The sequence below is a fragment of the Cyphomyrmex costatus genome, unplaced genomic scaffold, assembly GCF_001594065.2.
Source record: "Cyphomyrmex costatus isolate MS0001 unplaced genomic scaffold, Ccosl1.0 scaffold219, whole genome shotgun sequence".
Taxonomy (NCBI): Eukaryota; Metazoa; Arthropoda; class Insecta; order Hymenoptera; family Formicidae; genus Cyphomyrmex; species Cyphomyrmex costatus.
This window is the reverse complement of record NW_017276246.1, coordinates 1171962-1194999: the sequence shown is the minus strand read 5'-3', so window position 1 is coordinate 1194999 and position 23038 is coordinate 1171962. Positions and strand designations below refer to the sequence as shown.

Below are 23038 nucleotides of genomic sequence, written 5' to 3'. Positions count from 1 at the left end.
CCCGTCGCGCCGTTTCACGAGAACGGCTCGTCACGCCCTTTATGATCGCGCTTGCTTGCATCGCGGTCTGTTGCGGTTTGCCGGCGTTATTATATCGAAGCGAAAATGTAATTAAGTCGGGTGGTAATAAAATAGGATCTACGAAGTTGGTCTGCAATTTGCCACAATTTTCGTATGATTTTAAATTTATATATAATCTTTTTTTCAGTCTCACCTCTTATATATGTATATTATAGTCTTAATAAAATCTGCTCATATGTAATTATAAAAGTACAGATTCTGAATTATGCTTTCTAAACTCTTGAATTTAAAATACATCTATGAAATCGATATTGAAAAATAGTATACAAGTACTTCAATTTACAAAAAGTTCTTGACTCTATCTTGGTCGAAAAGAACAATTCGTAAAAGAATTCCAGAAATATTCTATCCTAATAGTATAATATTTTTACGAATTGTTTTGTAGGACACGTATAAATATGAATATTCTGTGAAGGTAGTTTGAATTTTCAAGATTGCGCGAACTATCTCTATGATCATCGCGTGTGTATTTAACGGAATTCGCAACTTCCGGTCGATACGCCCGACATCGCCGTAGTGCTTCGGAATAATTGACAACGTTTAGAAGCACTTGCAATGCACTTTATTGGAGTAACCTACATGTGCCGGGATAGAAAAGTTCGTACGTAATATGCGAGACGTCTCAGGATCCCCGAAGGATTTCTGCTGGGATTACTGGGGCGTGCACCCTAAAATTTTCTTTGATCCCCCTTCTGTGCAGAACTTGATTATTGACGTATCGATTTGACGTGGTACGGTATTCGTCTAAATTTAGGTGACCTGTGCACGACTGCGGAAGAATAATCCATCCGGAATTATCTTACCAACATGAGAAATTGTCAGGTTTTGCTCCAAAATAATAAGTTTTTTTTTGACAGAAATGTTATTAATCTATTAATAATTGACAAATAAATATATATCAATTAACTCTAACAAGGGTATTGCTATAATATGAATAAATGATACTTGTGATACTACTATAATATAAACAGATGACGTACGTGTATTACTATCATTCATTCTTATTATAGAATTACCCATATTTGAGTTAATTCCATAATTTATTTGTCCATTTACTTATAAATTAAATATTAATGCGTAACATTCTCAAATTTGTTATGCCATCACTTTTCAAAAGAAAATTGTCTGGTTAAATCTACTAAAATTTTAGTTGAAATAACCGGAATTCTGATTAATTTCTCAAAGTCAAAATCTCTGGTTTTTCCATTTTCAACGAAACCATTTTTCTCAGCGTATACAATATTATATAATTCTAGTATAAACGTTAAAATATAAAAAAATATATTTATTTGAAAAAACCGTGGCTTTAAACGTTCGCAATAACTTTCATGTTGATATTTGGATCCGATGTTTCACGAATCAAAATCCATACGATTCCCTCGAGGTTATACCTCACCCTTCCTAACCATCGTGCTCTCCAGTTTGTTAGCTAATGTTAACTGATCAGTTCCATGATCAATCGTTCGTTCTGTTTGTATCCTCTCAATACGCGCGTATCAGATATCTCAACCCAGAAATAATTATGCTCACCTGCGTCACGAGACTACATATAATTACTGATTGACCCCGAAGTATGGCCGATCCCGCGGTATTAAATTTCTAAGTCATTTCTTCGCTCGCTTTCCGTTTTCCTTTCTCTCTCTGTTTAATTCGCACTCGGCAAACAATGATTAGCTAAGCGTCAGACCGCAGGCAGACCTTGCGCGGCTCCGGCAGCCCTCTCTCCCGACAGCATCTCAGGCTAATTGTATGTAATAACTGACACGGAGTCCCGAGGAGAGCTCAACGCCATTTATGGTAGTCCTATGCGAAGGCGCGAGCGAATTCCTCTCTCGTTCTCCGGGCAAATAGTAACTCTTTCTTCCGAATCATAAATAAATTGCAATGACGATCGAAGGCCGATCGCACAGCCGATCGAGGAAGATTTGAATCAGCGATAAAAAAAAAACTAATAAGAAAGATATACTTGAAACAGTATCTGATGAATTCACTGTATTTATTCAATGGTTCAATGTCAGGTATTTTTAGCGAGACGAAATTTGACTCATAAATTATACTGACTGAATAGTCTCTTATATTTCATTTGTATAATACTTTCATTATGAATTTAACATCACAAAGTATCTATGTATTCACGATATTAATCACATAAGAATAGGTGTATACCTATGATATTGTTACATTTTACCTACTTCTATTTTCGAACAAATGATTGTATGACCATACATGCGAATGACGTGTGCGCAAATATAGAATACGTGGTAACTTTGGATGACAAGCGAAGAAAGCTTCAACTGAATCATGCCTTCTCGAAATACACGTCATTTTCAGTATAACAGTATATACCTTGAAATTAATAATTCAAAGAATACTCATAAAATAAATGTTTAATTTTAAGATGTTAAAATGTTTCATTCTCGTTCCCGTTTTCTTAAACACTTAAAAAAATGTTTTAGTTTTAAACTTTTTCAACAAACAAAGCACTATATTTAAAACATTAAAACGTTTAAAATTTGAATATCTTTTATTATTAAACGTTTCTTTTGTAAAGATATTTTAAACGTAAACATTTTAAAAATTATCCTTTTTATAGTATATGAAATTATTATAGAATTTATATTGTGATCTCTAAAATAAATCTGCTGTTTATATAAAAAAATAGTTTATTATGATACATTAGAAATATGATAGAAAATAGGAAACTTTAAATACTAAAATACCAAAGATGCTTATAAATATTTTATTTGTGTTTGTGAGTTAATAATTGAATAATTATGTAAAGCTATATATAAAATAATAAAACATTTAATATTAATAAAAAAATTATACATTTCTTTATTAGTATTAGTCACAAAAACTTTTTTATATATATATAATATATAAACCAACGATAAAAATACCGCGGTGTAAATCTGAAAATATTGAATCTAAATTGAAAGCGAAAGCTTTCGACAGAGGTCGAAATATAGAGCAGAAAATGGAGACCAAAACTGGCGATAATCCAATGTGGTTTACAGATAAAAAGAAACGACATGTCGTTCAAGATTTCATAAAACTGTGCTTATCATTGGAAATAAATCACGATGTCACATATCGAATTGAAATAACAAACGCGAAAGGATGATAAAATAAATATTTCTTTCCTTTAATAAAAACGTTCTCTGATATAACAAGATTTGACAATCAGTTTATATATATTGTGACAATACTAAGTGATACGAAAAATAAGGTCAAAGAATCATAAAGACCAGAAAAATTGAAAAGGAATATCGTGAATATCGCGCCGCGCCGCGCCGGTAAGAAAAGGTGTCTATCCTTTGAGGTAACTTCGTCGACTTTGCTCTTGAACTTGATACGAAATGGGCTAACGGCGATCAATACGAGCTTTCGGCGCTTGCGAGGCGAAGCTCGGTCTGGTACGGGTGGCAGTAACTTCCGCGAAACTCGCAATAGACTCTACCGTGAGTCTCGTAAAATATTTACTTTGATGTAATTTTTTCTCTGAACTGTTATCTATTCACGATACAGCTGTCTGACATAAATTACATAATTATTTTAGCTTGCTTAATTTTTTCATTCTTTTTTATTCAATTAAATCTGACTGCAGAAAGTAACCGAGCTAAATCTTCGTAGAAAATATTGTGCAAATATAGTTAAATATATTATTATAAAAATTAATAAATTTTATAAAAGTGTATATGAAATTCCTCAATAAAACAGTTTCAAAAAGATAGAAATAAGGCGAGATAACTAAATAATGGTAGGGCATTTTTTCAAATATATAATCTTTTTCCAGTTAACTGTACAATACGAAAAGTCGCATCGCGATGATGATTAAAGACGCGCGCTGAAAACACAGATTCGTTAAAGTGACGTGAACAGAGAACCCACGGTGCGCGAACTCGCGGCGCGGCTAACTGTTCCGTAAGATAAAAAAAATATTATATAATTGCGTATAAATTTAAGAAAAAAATCCTCCCGTCTTCTCACACGCCGCGAATCCGCTTCCACGATAAGCGAACGTGCTGCCGGCAACGACAACGCGTGGTTTCGCATTGCGCCATTTACGGTAACCGCCCGGTCGAGGGAACGAAACACACGCGCGTGTGCTGCGTGGTATAGAATTGCACAGTTTACCTCGGCTATCGATTAGATTCAGCCTTGTTAAATGTGCTATCTTATCGTGGGCCGCGTGAGACCGCGGAACGCATCGCTGCCAAGTCATTGTGAATCACGGAAATCGCCCGCGAGCGGAAGTTCCGCAAATGCATTAGGATTGTGAAGGACACTATAAAATATATCACGATTTTCAACAGTATACGAACGAAATCTACAGATAGACAGAAAATGCTGATATAAAATATTACAAACTTATATGAAAGTTTTATACATATATAAGTATTTTTACAGACACAAAAGGTTAATGTAAATTTTATAGTTATTATATAAATAAAAAAATTAAATGTAAAAAAATTATTAAAGATTTGTAATAACATAAATAACAAAATATTGTATTATATTTTATTACAATTCAACTTGGGGGGGGGAGGGAGATTTAATCGGTCAATAATTAACCGAAAACAGAGATAAAAATTATTCAACGAATAATTATTTATCGCTTAACTTGATACAAGAGTTCTCGTACAAATATCTCATACAACAAAATTCCTGCTTTAGAATTATCGTATCTCGGACGCGATTAGGCGGATCGCGGAGTTGTTTATATCAAACGCGACTAACAAAGTCGTAACGCTCGCGATAAGATAATACGCGTGACAAGAGCGAGTCTAATCGATGGACGGCGTAAAACACGTTCTTACTCTACGGCTCCACTCGTTTTCTTCTCTCTCCTTGAATCATCGCCGCCACACTGCCGCGAGGAAAGGCTTTAATGCAAAAGCGAATGCTTCGGAGAATGCACCTCCGCGTCGTCGTGTCTTGCGGCGCAAAGAGAGATTAGATTAATTATCAATAAAGCGGCGAGTTGCCGCTTTGAACACTCCGACACTTGACACGAGACGACGTAATCGTCGTTTCGATTCAATCGCGATTCAACGTGTTCCGAGCTCAGGGCCAATTCTAACGAATAACATCCGTGACAAAAGAGGTATAAAAATGTTAAGTGTTACTTTTCTTAGTAATCAGAAGGACATAAAAAGGTATCAAAATTAAAGTCAACATTGCGAGCTATTTAAGTTGAATTCAAATCGTGAATTATCTTTCCTCTTTGTTCTCTTTTATAATATTTAGATAATTAAAAATTAAAACCAGCCCAGTCCAGAAGACGATTAAAAGAAATTAAAATTAAAATATTCGAACTATTCTCCAGATTGAATCTTTTCAAATTCTGAATAAAAATTCTGTTTCTGTTGTCCTTTATATTTAAATATTAAAAAATTTAAACCGGCCCGATCTGGAAATTAGAAAATATTTCATTAGGACCCAAAATTCGTTTATTTACAATGGAAATCCCACATCCGGGTAGCGATCACGTAACCTTTTCCCCAAAGCAAAAAGATGAAAAGTGGAAATTTTTTATCATCGGGGTAACGGAAATTTTTCACTCTCCACGTTTCTGCCGTAGGGAAAAAGTTAAATGATCGCTATCCTGGCATATTTTGTTACTTTCGCAGCTAGGACGCGGTAAATATTTCTGCTAATTACGGAGCCGACAAAGCGGCTTTAGCTCGCCTCTACTTTATTGGAATCGGAGGGCAACGCTTTCACAGTGTATTACTACTTAAAGCCGGCGCGCGCGGCGTCGCTCGGCCTCCCCGCGGCGCAAAGTGAAATTTATCCGACGATATCGGCGTCCGATCGCGAAAATCGACGCACAATACGCTCGAACGGCGGCCGTAATGACGGTCCCACGAGATTTACGGCGGTAACACGCGCTCGGTCCTACTATATGTATGCTGCACTGTTAACGCTTGCAGCGCTTATCTACCTAAGGGTGTTGATGATACTATCCAAGCATTCATGTCGCTTCGATACTTACCTCTTTTCTTACAAAAATCTAACCCTAGCCAATTTATTGTTAAAAAATAATAATTAAAATTACTTGTTTGTGTGGAGCACTAAAGAGGTACAACTTTGCTTTCGATACCTAAAATAAGTAATTAATTACTGTCTTTCAATATTGGCCAGTATTAGATTTCTATAAGGATTGATTCTTTAAACACTACGCATATTATTTTCATCAATATTGCAATCTCAAAGGAGATTATGTGATATACTGTGTTCTAAGAACAAATCATGCTATCATTTTCTTGAAACATATCACTTATTTGTGATGTTGTTAAGAATCAATGTCCGCATTCAGCAGAGTGTTTATTTTGCAACTGTTGGAAATTTTCTTCGAGCTGATTGATCTATATTTTTAGATCTAAAAAAAAACGATTCAATCTTAACGAGGAAATCTTTCAACAACTGCAAAATATATGTGCTAAATATTGTGCTAAAGATATCCGATCAATATTATCACTCTATATTATGTAATTATATTTTAGAATACGTTTATACTTCATTAAAAGATAATTTTTAACTCACATTTTGCTAGTTAGTTCCTTATTGCTAAAACAATCTTTCTTAAAGATGCTAATGTCTAAATTAATAGTGCAACAATATTTTAAAATATCCTATCAATATTTCTTCTATCAAATGTAAAACCTGTAATTCAATGGAGTTCTATTATGCTAAGATGAATAAGAAACATTCTCGAATCTTCTTGTATTTTCAATCTCTCTTTAATTCCAATTTGTTTCGTATCATTTTCATCCTGACGTATTTCTTATTTCATAGATTTAAGAATGACAGTTCTCTTCTCGTTCCCGCGTAAAAAGGAAGGATTAAGGATTTATAGCGATGAGCCGATTTATCGTAACATTCTACGATTAAGTTAAAATTTTCTTTCGAAAGATAAAGCGCTCGTAAACCTTCCACGAGGTGCATACGCCATGAGCGTTTAGTGCCACGACATCGCGGGAAAGCGTCCTGGAATTCCTGTATGCGGCAAAGCCGCGACGTTATCGCCCGGCGCGGCGCTGTAAGCCCTGGGGAAGGAATTATTCCGCTTCGTGAAATGCCGCGATTTAGCCTCGCAAACACGTATCCCGGTCGCGTGTATCGCCGCCGGTAATCGCACGTTAGACACACTCGCGAGTCAGCTAATCCAACATTTTTAGCCAATACAAGCCGGTCTCTCGGTCGAGCGGAATTATTATTATATATTGCACTGCCCTTTAATTGTAAAAAAATAACATAAAGCGACATTACTAGACAATCATGTAATAATCAAACATCATTTATTGAGCACAGTTCCATCAGTATTAATTTACCAATCAAATTATTAAAGTAATGGTCGACGCAATTATATGTTTAAGTATTATTCTTTCTATAATAATATTTAATTCTTTCAAGTATTTCTGCCATTTTTTGAGCTGTTTATATTCATAACGTCGAATCATTCTTAACCATTTCTAAAGGTCGTCACTGTTTTCCTACAAAATATGTCATTAATTCAATCAAAACATTGAATTAAACAATTTAATTCAAGAACGTGTAAGTTTAAGTCAAATCATGGATATTGTTTACCTTGAAATGAACATTACATTTGACATACATGAAAGTTAAAAATAACAAAATATTATTTAACTCAAAGAATTAGTTATCTGATTGACTCCCCTTCGATATTCAACAATGTAGATGCGGCGCAATGCAGTAAATAATAGAAATTGTTGTCAAAGCTAGGGCCGTAGTTCTCCCTAAATTTGGCCTGTGAAATGGATGGAAGAGACTCTATGTCAATGCCTTGCCTTATCGTGATGTCTACGGCGGAAGCGTAAAGAATAAGATACATACAGAATGTCGACATCCCCAGAAATATAGAGAATATTATGTTTCCATCGTTGGAAAGAGGTGTCGGTCGATGTATTGCGTTCTCCGCCAACGGCAGTGCAATTAACGCCAAAGAAATGGCGTTATCGCGACGTCGGGCCGTCAACGCGATTCGCGTGCACGACGGGACATTTAACGCGCCGTGCGCGAGTCATCGTTACCCGTTAATTTATAATAAGCGGCCGACAATAAAATCTCGAATAGGTCGTGCGCATGTAGTGGGAGCGGTCGACGGCTTAGTCCTTTCTTTGCCAAGGTGAGTATACATATATATGAGAAAAAAAAAAACTAAAGAAACAAAACGTGACACATTGCGACCCAAAGTGGTTTAAAAAGTTGACTCATTTCCTTACCCCAAGAATACAATAACTTTGTTTTTTTTTTTTACAAACTTTGACGCGACATATCGTTGGCGCCATCAAGACATAAAATTAACGATCAAAAAGTGGCATGAAAATGATTGTAATCTCGAAGTGTAAAATTTATTTAAACGTACATGTAGGTATCGCACAATTAAGCATAAGTTCCAGAAACTAACTATTTCTTTTTTATTACCTTTCAAGATATCATCGCAAAATGTGCAGTGTGTCTTACGATACTTGATCCGAACGAGTAAAACTATCGACACTCTTAAATTTCAGCACCGCGACGTCTCTTATTTCCGATCGCACGATATTCACAACTCGACGTCGGTGTTAAGATCGACCATAAATACATACGGATGGACTGAAGAGTTGCGAGTTATTTTCATAGCCGTAGCACGTTACGGCCGTTGGCAATGATACGCGACGAAACGCGCGATTCGAATACGTTCAAAGCCATCGAGATTTAATCAGCGAGCCATCGAAATCGCGGCGCCGCAAATCGCTGAGAAACTTGCAGACTACCGAGGGAGTTTCCGAGAAGCGTCGCAAACACGGTCGTTATACCTCGAAGCGATGCTTTGAGAATAAAAAGAATCGAATTCAGAACATTTGAAATGTGACTTGCTCCAAGTTTATAGGGGGAGAATTAAATAAAAACTTTTTGGTTTCTCGTAAATGCTGATTTTTCCGTCGCGTATATAACGATAACATCCTTAGGACGTTGAATATTCTGTGGACATCTTTAGGACAGGAGATTTGTGCTGTATGAGTGACGGAAGCATGGAAATGTCATTTCTCGTGTCGAGACCTGTATATACATATATATGTATATATTCCAAGTATCAAGATCATATTTTCACTCACCAACTCGTGGAGAGTCTTGAGATCGTTCGTGACGATCTGCGGCTGCGGTCCATATATGAGGCAAGGCTCCTCCTCGTACTCGTCATCACTCTCCTCGTTGCCGGCGCCGTTCGCCGCTTTGTTCTCGGCGGCGATCTCGCGGTCGATCTGCCTCTCCATCTGCACGAGCAACGGCGCGAGCATGCCGAACTTGGCGCCGCGACGAGCCACTTCCAGTAAGCACAGTATTACATGTCGCTCGTTCTTACGCATTATCAGATCCTCGGTCTCGAAGAGCAGGCATTCGATGATGCCGAGGCTGTTGCGGCACCAATCGATGAAGTTCGAGACGTTGTCGCGGGCGAAGAAGGTGCCGGCCTTGGCGTTCGGCAGGTAGGGCACATCGCCCACCTGGCTCATCGGCAACGCCAGAGAAGTTATCGAGCGTGTCATCGGCATCTTGCGGGCTTGACGGCGAGCCACGTAGTCCGTCGCATACTTCCGTACGTTATTTGCATGCTGAAAAGAGAAAAAAAAAAATCACTTTATAACGTCTGATGCGGCGGCGATAGATATAACAATTTCCGGCGAAATCGCGTTTTTCTTCACTTTAATGGTCTAAAGCTTATTTATGTAAATGATGCTGAAAGATCACCCTGAAATCACGGACGGAGAAAGAATTGGCCGTCGCATTAATCGAGAGTACAGCACTGTTAAATTCATAAATTATATTCGAGTTACTTTTTTATTATTTCTGTCACTTACTCCCATTCAATATGCCGTTGATTTAACTAAAACAACGAAGTTAAACGATTTAACTCAAGGAAATGTATTATCTAAAATCATAATGCCCTAATTTACAGCGTCCTGGATTGCAATTCATAATACTCGCATTTTAAGTTAAAGTGTGTTACGAGCGCATCATATTTCACGCCTATAACAAATGTCGATATTTTATTTCTGTCGCTTGTATGCGCATAAAACGCGATATTTCATTTCACGCTATTCAACACTTTCTCATACATTGACGTCGTCTCCTCTTACATCGTGCGTACACATATGTACATATACGTTATTCAGATGCGAGACTTGACGCGGCATCAAAATCCTGGATTTAATACGAGCATTGAAATGGCAGATGGCATCTGATGACCGTCATCCCCCGAGAAAAAAGGCCTTAATGCAATATCACGTTATTGATTTAGATGAGTGCGTGCCGCTAAAAAGATTCAGGATGCGCGTGCCCTTGTATTATATGTCAAATACAAACAGGGATGATGGACAGAAAAGTAGTCCGATCGCGATTCATAATACAAATTAAATAAAAGGGGCATAAATTCTTAAGACAAAATTAAAAAAAAAATCTTTTATATTCGATAAATTGTATAATTTTTAAAAATATTACAAATTTTATAGTAGAATCTTCTATTATTATTTTTTTCAGTATAGTGAGATTTAAATAATATCAAAATAAGAACAAAAATCAGTTGCAGTAATCAACTCTTTATTTTTCATGCTTCCAATTGACTACAATCAGTACATATATCACTAGCGATATTGTTATTTCATCCCTTTAATCTTTTTCCGTTTGCTCAATGCTCGTTTTCCGCCGAACATCTGCTCAAACGACCGTGTTAGGCTAACTGGGCGCACGTTTTAATGACAGTTCATTGACCCTCTGCGCTGCTCAAACAGAGTTGACGCGAGATGACTCGTCGGAAGGTATTTGGGTTATGTTGGGAAAAGAAATGAACACGGAATACGATCTGAAAGTCCCTGACTTGTTTAAACAAAATCATATTTCGTCCGCGCAAACATCGCGCCTTACGTGCAACGTGCGTCCACTCACGTGCGATGTCACGTTCAGCTAATCCCCTGTTATGATTCTTTTTTTTTAATTTATATTTCCAATTATTTTATTTATGATTCTTAGTCTTCAACCACAGTTTTACAAAATTATTAAAAAATGTTTACAAAAAGTTTTACGATTAACTGAATTATTAATCAATTCATTAAACTGTTGCAAAATTTTTTGCAAAAATTGTGAAGAATCGCAAAGATCACAGTTAAATTAACAATTATTTACTTATTTTATAATATTTACAAAAAATCTTTGTGCAGCGAATCTATATTTAAATTTCTATATCTGTTTCGATTTATTTATTTTCTTAAAAATTACACGAATTAGTGCAGGTACCTCAAAAGCAATAGAAGAGGAAAAAGTTCAAATATTTAAAAGTAAATGTTTATGATCAAATCACCTTCTTCTTTTATTAACCAATGACAGCCAATTAATTACGTTATAAAATTCTCATATTGCTGCATCAAATCGGAGACAATATTATAATTACCTATTACAATTTTCATGCATCTTCAACGCATGATTGAAGTCAAGCCTTTTACGAAAGACCTTCAGTTAAGAGACGATCGCAACGTGTATTTTACGAACACGTTTTAGGGATCCCCAAGAAAGCGTATTTCTCGTCTGCACGTGGACACCATAAGGTCGTGGAGCTGTTTACGCGCGCACTCCTCGAAGCACACTCGTAAAAATTATATCTAACAGCATCCGGTTGTTTCGTCGGCCTGTCTCAATACCTCCCGAGGGGTAATATAGAGATTAGACGAGTCTGCCAACAGGCAGTTACAACCGAAGGCGAGCGACGATAATGACAATTCAACAGCCGGACCATTTTGTCGAGGACTCTTAAAACTGACGAGAGCGTTCATCAGTTAGGGAGATTAAATTCAGGAATAAAAGCGGTACGACTGTATCTTTCTTTATACTTAAGATAAAATGGGATACGTATCCAGAAAACGGAAGAGTTGAAATGAGCCATCTTTTGAAAATTTTGACGATGAAAGAAACCATTATGAAGTAAAAGAAGCCGTTCTTATCTTACATTAGTCTATCTGACTTTTAACATCATCCAATAATGGCAAGCCAAGAAATTGATTAAAAAGACAAACAAACGATTTGTAAAACAAAATTGATTCTCGGTAAAGGTGGCTTTTGAAGCAAGCTGGATCAAAGTGCTGAATAATGTTTAAAATAAAACTAACATTTGTTATTTTGTGTATTATTGACAATCTTACTTTACACAACGATCGTACTTCGACCCAGCTCGGCTCTTTCCTTTCAACTGATGCATTATCAATGCGATATCAAGCCTTTCGATGATGCGTTGAGCATCACTGGCGAGAGGAAGAGCCGCACTTATAAAAGACGAGAGAAGTGGCGCATATGGTAATACGGTCGGCAGATGAAGCGACGGCAGGATGTCACATTACATGGCTCCTGACCCCTCTCGGTATCGTCGTCGCCTACCAATACGCCTAATGAAAATGGCCACTGCACATTCTACGTTTGTAAATTGGAGCGGTTGCGAGACGATTCATTGCGCTCGAGGGGGAACGCGTACGAGTTAAGCGTAACGCTTGCACGACGTGGAAGGAAACCAATGAGACGTAACCAACGAGAGCGCAAGTAACCATTACTCATAACTCCGTAACTTAATTTAGTCTTCGGGACCAGGCTTACGCGATAAACCGTTGCGGAAATTTATGGCCGTTTCGCGCCGCTGCGAAATGAAGCGGCGAATACATTATCGAAAGCATATACATAGCGTAGTCTAATTTGATTAAAGTTATTAACTCTACCGTGTTAAATAAGTATCGTGACATCAGTTATTGATTATTATGTAAATAATTACTGTAACACTGTGTACTTTAAAGTTGTTAATATAACTTGTGAATCAATTGTGATTAATTACTATCTTTAAGATTATAAATGCAAACGCCAACTTATTCGATTAAGAAATGATCGACAATAATATTTTCCTAATGTTAAAAAATTTCTTTTTTAATTCTGATAACGTTTGCCAATTAAATGTATATCTTCAACATATATATGTTGAAAGAGGATTACGTGCCATGTACGCAATTGGTACGCGCACAATTTAGATTCTTGAGCGGAGTTAATTACTTTTCAGCCGGTCATTCTTACAACTGTGACGAAATTCTTTGCTCGGCAAAAGCGCGAAGAGATTCCCCGCTAGGATTGTTCGCGATCCTGTCGTTCCTGCGCGCCGAAGGTTAATAAACCTCGACCGTTTGTATACTCCTAACAGCGAGACCTCGCCTGGCACAAAAGCGTCGTGAATCATCCCGTGTTCTACACGCGCGCTATAAGATGCCTTCCAAAGCGTCGCACGCGCGAACAAGTATGTAAAATCGTGCGAACGTGCCTTTGCGAGTCTTTATGTGCGGCTGCGACCAACGACACGTCGCGAAGTATTGTACTTCCCAGGAAGTGATTCGCATATCGCCGTTGAGGTCAAAAGTGATAGATCGACGTTGAATGTTTCGCAATGAATATTCATGACTCCGTGAAAATGCAGAGAAAAATTTCTGATTGAAAGTAAACGAACAAGAAGATTCTGATTATTATCACAGAATTTTAATTATCAACTATTACAATCATAATAGATTCAATAAAAAAAATTCTTATTTGTCCATTTTCTCCTCCAGAATTTTAATTAATGCAACGAGATTCTTAATAAGAACGCTAAACAAATATTTTAATTCAACTAACAAAAGGTCTTGAGAATTTTGGTGAAATCAAACTTATAATATAATCAGAAATCTTTTCTTTGTCATTTTTGTTGAATCCTCTGTTAGTTTAATAAAAACACTCTTTAAAGGGAAAGGAATTTGTGTCGGGAGATGTATTTTCAATTGCGAGAAATATTATATTTTAATTGCGAAATGTATTTCTCAAATATATCTTGCAATTAAATACTTTTATAAGATCTTAATTGATTTCTATTAGCTACATTTTAGTGAAGGATAACGATGTAACAAGAACTATCGGCATTTGCAATAATGGCCTAAAGAAACTCTATTGGATTATAAGACAAGGCATATCTCCCTGAGTGATCGCCCTAAATTACTTAATAGACACTTAATGTCGATTACCTGATGACCAATATATAACAGGGAGAAATATCTACCGCTATCATCTCACTTATTCCGTTATCATTATTTGCGCGATAATTTATCTAACAGTTATCCCAAAGATATTATCAGTTTTGTTCTATATTACATTGTTTAAAAAATATTTATACATATTAGCATTAAAATGTCTAATTATCTTTTAAAAAAATTAATAGGGGAAAATCACCGACATACCACTTTGCTTTTAGATAATATTTCTTAAATTAAGATACAATTTCTAAATACAATTTCAAAAACATAAGTATAAACTAAAAAAATGTCTTCTATCAGATAGTTCAAGCAGATTTTATAATACTGTTTGCAATTTTATAATAATTAAGTTTTCCGTAAGAATCGTAAGATAAGCAAAAATGAGGGTCTGACAAAATCGGCTCCAAACATAGTAGACAGTAATGCCTCTATATTCCTATTCTATAAAGAAAACTAATTTATGAAAGTATAAGCATTTAAAATGACATAATATTATCAATAATACAGTCACTATTATTTGAATTACGCAATTTGCAAAAGAATATCGTAAAAATTTTCTTCTCGGATTCGTAGAATTTGTTTTTATAATAGCTGATTTGATATAAAGATAAGCCATAAATATATAAATTATAAGTTTTGTATTTCTTTAATTAGCTAAATAGATCACGTTTTTATTAGTATTAATAAGGTGCGAAGGTTAATATGATATTACATATAAAAATATTATTAGACACCCCAAGATCTAGCCTTGATTGTATTAATTCTTTCCTTATTTATAACTGATTTATTTACAAAACAATCTAGATTAACTTATTACTATTATTATACCATTATTAATACATCATTTATGTACTTAGAAGATACCGCTATTGCATTTGCATCAATTCACTCTGCTCTCTATTGATACCTCCTTCCGCCCCTTGAAAGGAAACGTTCCGCCGCCTATGAAGCGAACATACCTACATCGAAAAGGTACAATGAACCTTTTGAGACCGCGAGCAGTTACGTGCGCGGACGTCGACATTGGCATTAAAATGCGTCGGGACTATAAAGGCGATCCCCGAAGGTCCTAGACCGCCCGTCGTGGCTGTCGACGTCGCAGCGCGACGCGCCGTGGCGCCCGCCCGATTTTTCGCCGGCTATTTCCGTCTGATGTTTTTACGACACATCCCTTGCGCTGCATTTCGGGAGCGCGGGAGAGACACGATATATATTTAGAGGTTTGGAGTTAAAAAGACCACCCCCGGGGGGTTCACTCATCTCCGGTTCCGAGAGATTATGAAAAAAAACATCCGGTCGCGGTGTAGGATTCGCTTTCCTAGAGACAGAAAGAGTCATCGGCGCGTCTCGAATGACTTTGGTTGCTTGAGCATGAAAGCATCGATGTGCATCAGTAAACCCTGTTCTTTCAATATTCCCCGCGAAATTAAAAGATGCCAGAGATATTTAATGTGGGAAGCACGAAACGCGTCTCGTCATTAACTCTCAAATTTCTGCGAGAGTTTATCGTATGTTTCATTATATTCAATATAACTTATAGGTATTTATTGACTTTCTTTATCATTTAAATCATATTTTATATTTTATTAAAATTATTATTATTATTATTAAAATTATTATTATTATTATATTATATAAAGTCCAATATTAGCAAAAATAATAATTTTGCCATCGAAATAGATATAAGTATTCTCTAATATAAGCTTTATATCATATTTTACATTTTATACGTTATTATTTATTGTATCGTATATTTGTTAAATCATTATATAAGTAAATCTAATAGTGGCAAGAAATAATTTCGAGATGGAAATATCTACTCTCTCTCTACTATAAGCTTATGTAAGCTTATGCGAATGATTCTTCATGCTACCGACATTTCCAAGCATAAACAAGCTAGATAAAGGACTGGGAACTCTCAATAGAAATGCTAATAGAAGGCGGCAGGAAACGCTCTTGACCTCGCGTGTAATACATTTCCTTGATGTGAAATACGCAGGAACGAGCATGCGTCAGCCTTCCACGCACCTCGTTTTACGACTATCTTTCGAAAAGGATAATCGGTTTACAAGGACGCGAATCTGCGATCATTTCAAATGTATGTATCCTACATAACACATAGAAGATAATATGAGAATTACCCTTGTCCCGCGAAACGTGTGAAAACAGATTTTTGCTTACTTTGTGTTAAGACAGATTGAAATATGCTATCCTACTTCTCGCGCAATTAACAATTCCATTCTAGATATGGTCTTAGAAAAGTCTCGCACTTTCTCTAAAAAAATAAAAGTTGGACCACTAAGAAGAATGGTAATTGTTTTAATGTTGACAGTCTACAATTATGAACTAATAAAAATTCTGTTTTTACCGGGATTTGTTTTGTAGAGAACAAAAAGAAAGGCCTTAAATCAATTTTCGAATCGATCCGATTTCACGCTTTTCTATAATACATTTCGCGTCGTCACAGAATGGCACCAATCGTCATTCTATTTACGCCATAATTCTACGACGGAATCAAGTTTCATCAGCTTTCCACTCGATTTCAATTAACTGCAAGAAATTTCAAGGTCGCCGACCTCGATTCCACCTTCCTTCCAATTCCTCCGTATAATCACGTTATGATTACGTTTACGTTGCACATTTAGATTTTCTCCCGCGATCCCGATCAATCATTTCAAATCTGAATTTTCTATAAGTTTATTTGTGATTAAAGTAACATGAAACGCGCATAAACATTCTTTATAATTGATTATGCATAGTGATAAGTAACTATAAAGTTATTTCTATATACAATTTAAATGTTACAAAAATTAAATTAAAATTGTTTAATACCTCTATATATATTTCCTGAAGATTTAAATTATTTTTTACAATTATTTCTTACAAGATACAGAACTTATATCTTCATAACAGGAACGATCACTATATTATACATGATCGATTGCGCGTATGACATAAAATTGATCGGCTTTGCATTCATCATAGTGCAATCGATAACGCCAACTCATTGGAGGGAAATCGCCAATCCCGTTTGCATTTAACAGCTCTTTAGGTAACTGATAGATATACCGATAAACTCGGTTAACGAGCGACTTGTCGCCGAGAAGTAACCCGCTCTGCCACGCGCGTCAGAAAAGTCGACAGACAATCGTCTTGTCGGGAAAGCCGAGCTCGTAACTCTTCCGTTAATTGGCTCATTAATGCGGCCAGCTTCCTCGGATCCTTGGGATCGACCCCGATCTCGTGCGATCTTTTAACGCATTTGATCATTGATCTACATAGTTATATACTTATCTATTCATTTATCCAAGTATAAGGATCTAAGTACCGTCATTTCAAGTGCCGAATTTTTTGCAAGAATATTGCCAAGAGTATTACATTTGCATCTTTTTTAATGCAAAAAAAATTACATGATTATAAATAATAATTACACAGTCAAATTATACGGCATTATTTTAAATATTTAACTTTTCATGTAAAAGCACCGACCGTACTAACTTTATTTGGCGTCAAAAATTTAAACAAAAATTTAGACAAAAATAATACTTTTGTTCCTTTTGAGAAAGAAGTTTCAGTGCTCTTTAAATTATAGACAGTTTTAATGGTTGCTGTCCACTTTGACAATTAAACCGCCTTGCTTAAATAGGCTTTAAAGGAACAAGCATCAGGATACGCCCGATGCCTGCCATCAATTCCAATTCCGAATGAGAGAAAGAAAGAAGCGAGCGAAAAAAAAAAGTAGATGGCAACAATTGCGGTTAATTAATCGCGCACACCGAACATCGCCTGGAATTCCACAACATAATCCAGAATCCGATAAGAAGAAGGTCACTCTTCTTTCTACGTATTTATATAACGTTAGTTATGGGATTATCATCGAAACGATGTCGAGATTGGCGCGAAATGGCATCGACGCGATGTCCTTGCGAGAAAACTACCAGATAATATTCCAGAACGAGGCCTTGCGAGAATATATACTATTTAAACGTAACAATATATTATTAGTACTCTTTAGAAACAAACTCTCGATACGACATTTTATAAAAAATTAACAAACGAGTTTAACTTAAGAAAAAGAAAAAATAAAGTTAAAAATAAGTGTAGGACGATCGATTATTTTCATTCAATGTGACGTAATTGAAGTTAATATTTTTAGATCGATATTACGCACAGCGGTTGGAGATATAACATTGTCAGTCGATTTCTATATAAGGTTCTTCATCAGAGTGCCCAGTATTTGTCATTTCCGACAGGAAAGGCTATACGCCGTCACTTCTGACTCCTTTCGCTTTCGGAATATCGCGCGAGAGTGATTAATATGAATTGCCTGTCGACCTTTAACCATATGACAAGTGCCATTCTCGAATTTACTTTGAAAAACGCTTCTTATGTGGCGATTTTGGAGGCCTCTAATATAAAATTCACTTCGACAAGTTTATTTTCGGACTATTTAGCGAAAGACATCTTTACAAATTGAATCATCATCGTTATTAAATTTATCACAGCCAAGAATCGCTGGAATATAAATTATTTGACGGTAAATGTATTCTTCATGATATTAATTTTTATTCAACAATTTTTTCTGAATATATATAAATGTCATATTGAAATTTTAACTTTATAAACCGTTATAAATATCATATTATATACAGTTCTGTAAAATTATTACTGTCTGTACAGAAATAGTTTGTCATTACAGATGAGAGAGAGAGATATCAGATATAAAATATTAATCTCTAACTAGAAAAGAATTAAAATAAAAAGTCTTCAAGACAATGAGTTATCTCCTTAAATTGACGTAGTTAAATTAATGTTACGAGAATAACGTTATATAAACAACGATACCATGAATTACAAAAGAAATTGTTACTAAAAAAATTATTCGAAACGAAAAATTTTAGCAATTCAAGTGAAATTAAATATTTCTCAAGTCCATCGCTGTGTATCATGCATAGTAAGTTGAAACACGTATATTGCGTGCTGGCGCCTCCCCCACCGTAAACAAAGCGCAAAAATCACAGTCTGTAAAAAATTTATCGCAAACGAAAGAAAAGAGAAGGAAAAGTAGAAGGGAGCCCCTAGAAGTGCCAGTATCGAGAGCACTACGATTCCTTATTGTTCCTTGTCGCGCACCTTATTATATTCCCCGTCTCACCACTCGCCACGGCTCGTAAAGTCGATATACGCAAAAGCACTGCTCCTTCCCCTGCCTCGCTCTGCCGACTGCTGCAACCCAATCTACTACCCTCTGCCACAGGTAAGAAATTCCAGCATCTCACTTCGAGATCCGCCGTAATCCTGAGACCCGATTCAGAACCTCCCCCCCCCCTCCGCCCGCCATCTTGTTCTATAACTCATCTAACATGTCTAATGTTAAATGTCGAGACTTATCATTCGCTTTTCAGTCATCGTAATTGCAATAAATCAATTATATTCAAACTGCACAGCGCATTCGGTATGATTAATATTTTAAACATTTCGCATTTGAGGCTTTCACGGGTATTTTCTTCAATTATACTAAAAGGTTTGCGGGTTATCGTGTCTTTCTTCATTATTAATGCCGTTGGCATAATGCCAAGTGAGATTCACTCCAAAGGGAAAAAAAAATCTTACTACTTTTTTTTAAAATAAATCTCACTGCAAAAGTGTGAAATTTCATTCAAAAAAAAAAACAAGAGTAAAAATCTGTCTTTTTTTATTCAAGAGTGCAAATATTTTCACTTTCTTAGAGGGTCAGATTTTACTCTCAGAATTTTAGAAAGTAAATGAGGTAAACTCTAAGTCACACACAATCACCAGATAATGAAAAACCTTAATATTAATAATTCGACCTAATAATTCTAACTAAAAAAGAATTAAAATAAAGTCTTCAAGACAATAAGAGTTATCTCCTTAAATTGACGTAATTAAATGTTGCGAGAACAACGTTATATAAACAACGACACCACGAATTACAAAAGAGAAATCATTACTAAAAAAAAATTCGAAACGAAGAATTTAAGCAATTCAAGTGGAATTAAATGTTTCCCGAGTCCATCGCTGTGTATTATGTAAGTCGAAACACAAATAACGATTAACGTCCTATTGATGAATCGGGTTTTAGACGTATACTCGATGCACCAGTGACTTTCTCCGATTTGACACATAGGGAACATACGCGTGAAATGCGAACGAGCTGCCGCGGTTTTATCGTCCTCTGCCTACTCTAAATATTTCTCTAGCATAAATGTACAACGACGATAGTGGCGCGTATAATAACCGCCGCTAATAACAAGCCGGAGTCTAGCGATATCCTGATATTTATATGAAGTCTGGCGGGTGTGATGGGTGCACGCGACAGGGCCCGTGGCGATGAATGGAGCTCGTTTCGGTCGGCTCGAGTGGATCGTCATCGGTAGATCAGTGAAAGTCTGCTCGAACCACGATCCGACACGCGGACCGACGATCGACGTTGGATTGCGATTGATCGGGCGCGGTATCGTTCCGGGAACCATTACGGATAAAACGACGATGATAAAAGTATGAGAATCCATACAGCGTGTGTTCGGACGGTTGTTTATATCGACTAGCAAATTTTAATTAGCGGATTATAATGACGCATTGCGCTTGCACTGACGGGCTCTTTGCTTTCCCGCGTTCCCAATAATGAATCAACCGATAATATTCACAGCCAGCGCGCTGCTCCATCGCCTCGACACTTATCTCGGCTCACGATTGCGTACAAACGTGCAAATCTCAAACCCGTAATTTCCACGCGGCTGTGGCCCGGGCACGTAACAGCGTCGCGATTGCCGACCCGCATTAATCGGGTAATTAAACCATTACTCATTGTGTCTCGTATTTTTTTTTAAACGCTCCAATTTGCCGTGCCCTTAATGACTCGTTAAAATTGCTTTAATAATACCCGAGCTAATAAGCTGACCGTGTACACCGTCGACAGCCGATCGGTCACGCTTGCGAATGACTACTCTATTCGCCGCTACATGTTGAGTGGCATGATCGTGTGGGAGATACAGGTTGTACGCACACGTTTAGTTTTTCAAATATTTCTTTTTTTTTTTTTGTTTCAACACCGCGCGTCAATAAGAGTCGGTGATTTTAGCATACAGGTTTTACTCGTTGACGCTTATTGACGAAAAAGTAACACGTGTTGTCACATGCATAATTTTAACTTCGTTTAAGTAGACATCTACATTCGCTATTACATGTCTCGTGTGGAGAAAAATATATTTTTACAGTAAGTATATCGAAACGGAGAAAAATATACGTGCGCTCTTCGCGTATTTATATATTTCTAAAAATATAAATGATTAAATATATATATTATTAAAATTAAATGAAAATAAGGGAATGAACTTTTAATAGACAGTCGCGATTCTCTATTAATAAAATAGATTACCAATTAGATTATCAATAAATTACTATTACTTGTTAATTAATAAGTGAAAATAGATTTCAAGTTTTTAAAAAAATCGTAGAATTAATTAAGAAAAATTATTATTGATTTATACTCTGAATTTTTATTATCAACATAATAATAACGTTTTCGTTTTAATAAGGAAGAATAAAAACGGTTGAAGAAATAAAAGAGGTCTTTAAAGACACGTTTTACTCGTTGTTCCTCCCACTTGCATTAAGATCAATCATAATTCACGCCACGCAGGACGAAGAGCTTCCGCTGGACGTCATCCGCATCCTTCTTCCTCCTTGTGCACGTACGTGTAGCTTTTATGCGTCTTCAACGCGTGCCGCGTGTGTTTGTGAATGACGCTGGTGTGTTTCGACAGGAAGCTTCATATCCGAATTTCGCAGAACTAATTTAGCATGACCGAAGTTTTTCCTGCACTTCTAACTCGCATCCGCATCTAATGCCCCATCTTATGTCATCAATATATCATGCTAATATTTACATTGTTCAAAGATTAAGATTTACAGTTTACAGTTCGAATAACAACCCGGTCACAAAATGATCGCTAAAGAACGTGTTACTTCTAAAGAAATCACGTCGCTAATGTACTTTCGCGATACTTCGTATATAGGCGGATGTTTACCAGCCGGCGAGAAAATAAACGCGGAACGAGCGGGAGAACCGTGACAACCGTGTCCTAAGATTGAGGTCAATGGGTATATCGCGATTGCAAGGGGAATTTTTCGACGACGATAAGTCACAGATAAGGATCGCCTCGTTACGAGCGCGCGGCATGGCGAACGTTAAACCGCACGGACAATCGTGCTTCCGCGATAGTTGTAAGTTGACAGGCAAATCATTGTGACACACTCACTTTGCATAGAGCGACGCCCGTGTCCAGCCTGTCCATGAAATTGTCAAGATTGATTCTGAGCTCCGGGTACAGGGCGTTCAGCCATTCCGCCAGGTCCTCCTTCATCGCTATCAGGTACTCTTCCGAGGACTTGAAAGGCCTGTACGACCTACCTTCCAATAGCACCGACATGATTTCGACGATTCGGAAACTGAAAGTAGATATATTCAATTATGTTCAATTTTTAATAAATTATCAATTACATTTAAATGTATGTATATCAATCTGAGCTTGTATTTAGAAAATTATTCATTCTCTCCACTTTCTCTCGTGCTCTTCTCCTTTATATACTTAAATATTACAAGCTAAATATAATATACATAGCGTGAACACTTTTAAATTATTGTTGATTTACATCATATTTGCCTGAAAATTTGAATATTATATAATATAATAACTTAATAAGATATATCTCGTTACATTTATACATCGTTTTATATATCGATAAGTTTCCAAGTTTTGGACTTTATACTTTCTACTTAGGAATTTTGCAATTTGTATTTTTTCACCTATGTTTGTTTAGAGTGTTCAGCGAAAACTGAGAAA

General features: G+C 36.3%; 1 protein-coding gene across 1 annotated transcript in view; it reads right to left on the bottom strand.

The window, feature by feature from the left end:
• LOC108773752 (GAS2-like protein pickled eggs) overlaps positions 1 to 22624 on the bottom strand; it is a 51413-nt gene extending 28789 nt beyond the window's left edge. The window contains exons 1-2 of the mRNA XM_018539675.1: positions 22454 to 22624; positions 9207 to 9704 (exon numbers count right to left, since the gene is read on the bottom strand). Of these exons, the coding sequence (XP_018395177.1) occupies positions 9207 to 9704; positions 22454 to 22624 (669 nt within the window). The remainder of the gene's footprint in view (positions 1 to 9206; positions 9705 to 22453) is intronic.
• Positions 22625 to 23038: the final 414 nt, after the last annotated feature.